Here is a 2,839-nt window from a genome sequence, read left to right as displayed (position 1 = left end):
GGCCTGGTGCTGAATAAGCAATACCCCCTGTTACCTGTCAGGTTCTGCGACCACGGGACACTTATATGGGCTCTGGGCTTCCAGCGATGGTCCTGGTCTCAGAACTAGTGTAGTATTGGCAGTGGTTCCCACTCTCTTCAACTGGCTTCACTGTCTTCATCACACTTACCTAAGGTCCAGTGTCTCCAGTCATGGTCCTGGTCCCAGACCTGGTGTATTACTGGCAGTGGGCTCTCTCCCTGACTGGCTCCAGTGTCCTCACTACACTTAACTGGGATCCGGGACTCCACCCATGGTCTTGGTCCCCGGCATGGCACAGTACCGGCAGTGGCCCCACTCCCTGACTAGCCCTGGTGCCCTCGCTACACGTACCAAGGGTCTAGGGCTTCAGCGATGGTCCTGCTTCCAGACCTGGTGTAATACTGGCAGTTCCACTGCTCCTACTGGCGTTGCCAATACTACTGAGCTGCTGCTCCTTAGATTGTTCAGCAGATTTGGCAGGCCGGATCCAAATCCTGAAAGGGATGTGGACTAAGGCGCCGGGGAGGTAATCGCCAGAGCTCCGCTGAATTGCGCGAATGAGGACTTTGAACTGCCAAGACTGGGGTCCCCTCATATTTTTGGCCTGCCGTGAGGAATACCGCTGCTTTCACTAAATGATGCTCCCCATTTGAGTAAGAAATCCCTGCCACTGGTCCGATAATTCCCCTGTTTCCAGTGAATTTTGTGATGATTGAGATTATCTGTGCATTGATTTTTCAGTGGACTCATTTCCAGTGATGGCTTTGAAATAATAGAATTCCGTGCTGCCTCTCACAGGTGAGGGAATCTCTCAGTCAGTCCAACATTTAACTTTTTCTGCAAGAACAAAGTGCTGCAGATGCTGCAAATGTGAAATAGAAACAGAAAATGCTGGAAATATTCAGCCGGTCTGGCAGCAACTGTGTAGCGAGAATCAGAGTGAATGTTTCAGTTCGGTGACCCTTCGTCAAAACTGTGAGGGATTAGAGATGGGACAGTTTTTGAACCAAACAGGGAAAGGAGGGAGGGGGTGGATTATGCTCAACATTGAATTTAATAATTTCCGTGTCATTCTTTTGTTATTTAATCTCTCCTGCCTTCCACCGGATCACAGACCTTCCAATTTGCTCTTTCAGGTCCAATTATTTCAATAAGTCACTGGATACCGGAACACATTTGTAAATCTCAGTCTGTCTTCATTCAAACTGGTAACTTTGCTCACAGCCTGATGTGTAATCTCTTCGCTTATTTCCCTTCCTCACAGTTAACTTGCTGACGATTGGCATCCTATCTCAGGGAAAGTGTGGGCTCTCCAAATGTGTCACTCGGTACCTGGTGGCCATGTCAGCGGCGGATCTACTGGTCATTATCCTCGACCTGATACTGAGGCACATTCCCATTGTTTATTGGGAGCATTTTCAGTTCCTACGGTCCGTCAGCGTGTGTAATATCCACGCAGTCCTGCTTTACGCAATCACAGACTGTTCTGTCTGGTTCACTGTCACTTTCACCTTTGATCGATTTGTGGCCATTTGTTGCCAGAAGCTGAAAAGTAAATATTGCAAGGAGAAAACGGCGGCTTTGGTCTTGGGAACAGTAACTGTGCTGAGCTGTTTAAAGAGCATCTTCTGGTATTTTATGTTAGCTGGAGATTATTGGCTGATGAACTTCCCTTTGTTTTGTTATGTAACAATTGAGGGTCTGTATTCTCGGGTCTGGGGAACAATCGTGCTCTTCCACAATATTCTCACCCCGGGGGTCCCATTTGTGGTGATTCTGCTGCTCAACGCTCTCACCATCAGACACATTTTAGTGAGTAGCAGAGCACGCAGGAGACTCCGGGCTCACAGCAGTGGGGAGACTCACAGAGACCCAGAGATAGAGAGCCGAAGGAAATCCATCATATTACTTTTAGTTATCTCGGGGAATTTCATCCTGTTATGGGCAGTGTTTATGATGTTTTCGATATTGTACCGGCTGTTTTGGTTGGGGTATCGGTCTGTATCTCTACCTGTTTATCTGCGGGAATTGGGCTTCATGCTGCAGCTCCTGAGTTGCTGCACAAACACTGCGATTTATGCCGTGACCCAGACTCAGTTCAGAGAGCAGTTGAAGAATGTGCTGAAATATCCCTTTACTCCAATTGTTAAATTCATTCAATGATGAGAGAAACTGAATCTCTATTTCCAGCCATGAATTGGGGCCCATCACTATGGAAACAAAGCAGAGGTGGGACCCGTCGCTATGTTGACAGAGCTGTGGGCGGGGCCTTTCGCCATGGTGACTGAGTGGGCAGCCGTGCCTGTTAGTATGGCGATAGAACGGGGCAAGTACATGGCGTCATGGTTGCAAGAGGAGTGGGGGCGGGAGTTGTTACCATGGTAACGGGGGAGTGGGAGGGGTCTGTTGAGTATTATCAGATAAAAACTTTATAACATTTAGAATCCTTAATAAATCTATATAACCATTGGGAAACATTTAGAATCCTTTACAAAGCGTCATAAACGTTTAGAATACCTGATGCACATTTATAATCCATTTTAATCCTTTATAATCCTTTATTAATCATACATACGAGATCGCTGCCACAGACAGAAAACACTTAAAATGACCAACATGGATTCCTCTCATTTTAAAGAGGCCACAGTACATGTCACTTAAAATGGCCACACTGCATATCACTGCCTGGCGTGCGATCTCCACGTGTGTGCGTGTGTGTGTGTGTGTGTCTGTTTGTGTGTGCCTGTGTCTCACTCACTGCTGGGGGTGTGATGAGTGTGTCTGCTTGTGTGTTTATGCTTTTGTTATTCTGCGTACG

At 47.1% G+C, this 2,839-nt stretch overlaps 1 protein-coding gene across 1 annotated transcript; it reads left to right on the top strand.

Annotated features, from left to right (window-relative positions):
• The first annotated feature begins 292 nt into the window (after window positions 1-292).
• Window positions 293-2,184, top strand: LOC137381140 (probable G-protein coupled receptor 139). The gene is made up of 2 exons (XM_068053526.1): window positions 293-368; window positions 1,286-2,184. Exons 1-2 carry the CDS (start codon window positions 293-295, stop codon window positions 2,182-2,184), a joined length of 975 nt encoding a protein of 324 aa, XP_067909627.1.
• Window positions 2,185-2,839: the final 655 nt, after the last annotated feature.

Source organism: Heterodontus francisci, chromosome 21, assembly GCF_036365525.1.
Source record: "Heterodontus francisci isolate sHetFra1 chromosome 21, sHetFra1.hap1, whole genome shotgun sequence".
Classification (NCBI taxonomy): domain Eukaryota; kingdom Metazoa; phylum Chordata; class Chondrichthyes; order Heterodontiformes; family Heterodontidae; genus Heterodontus; species Heterodontus francisci.
This window is presented reverse-complemented; position numbering and strand designations above follow the sequence as displayed.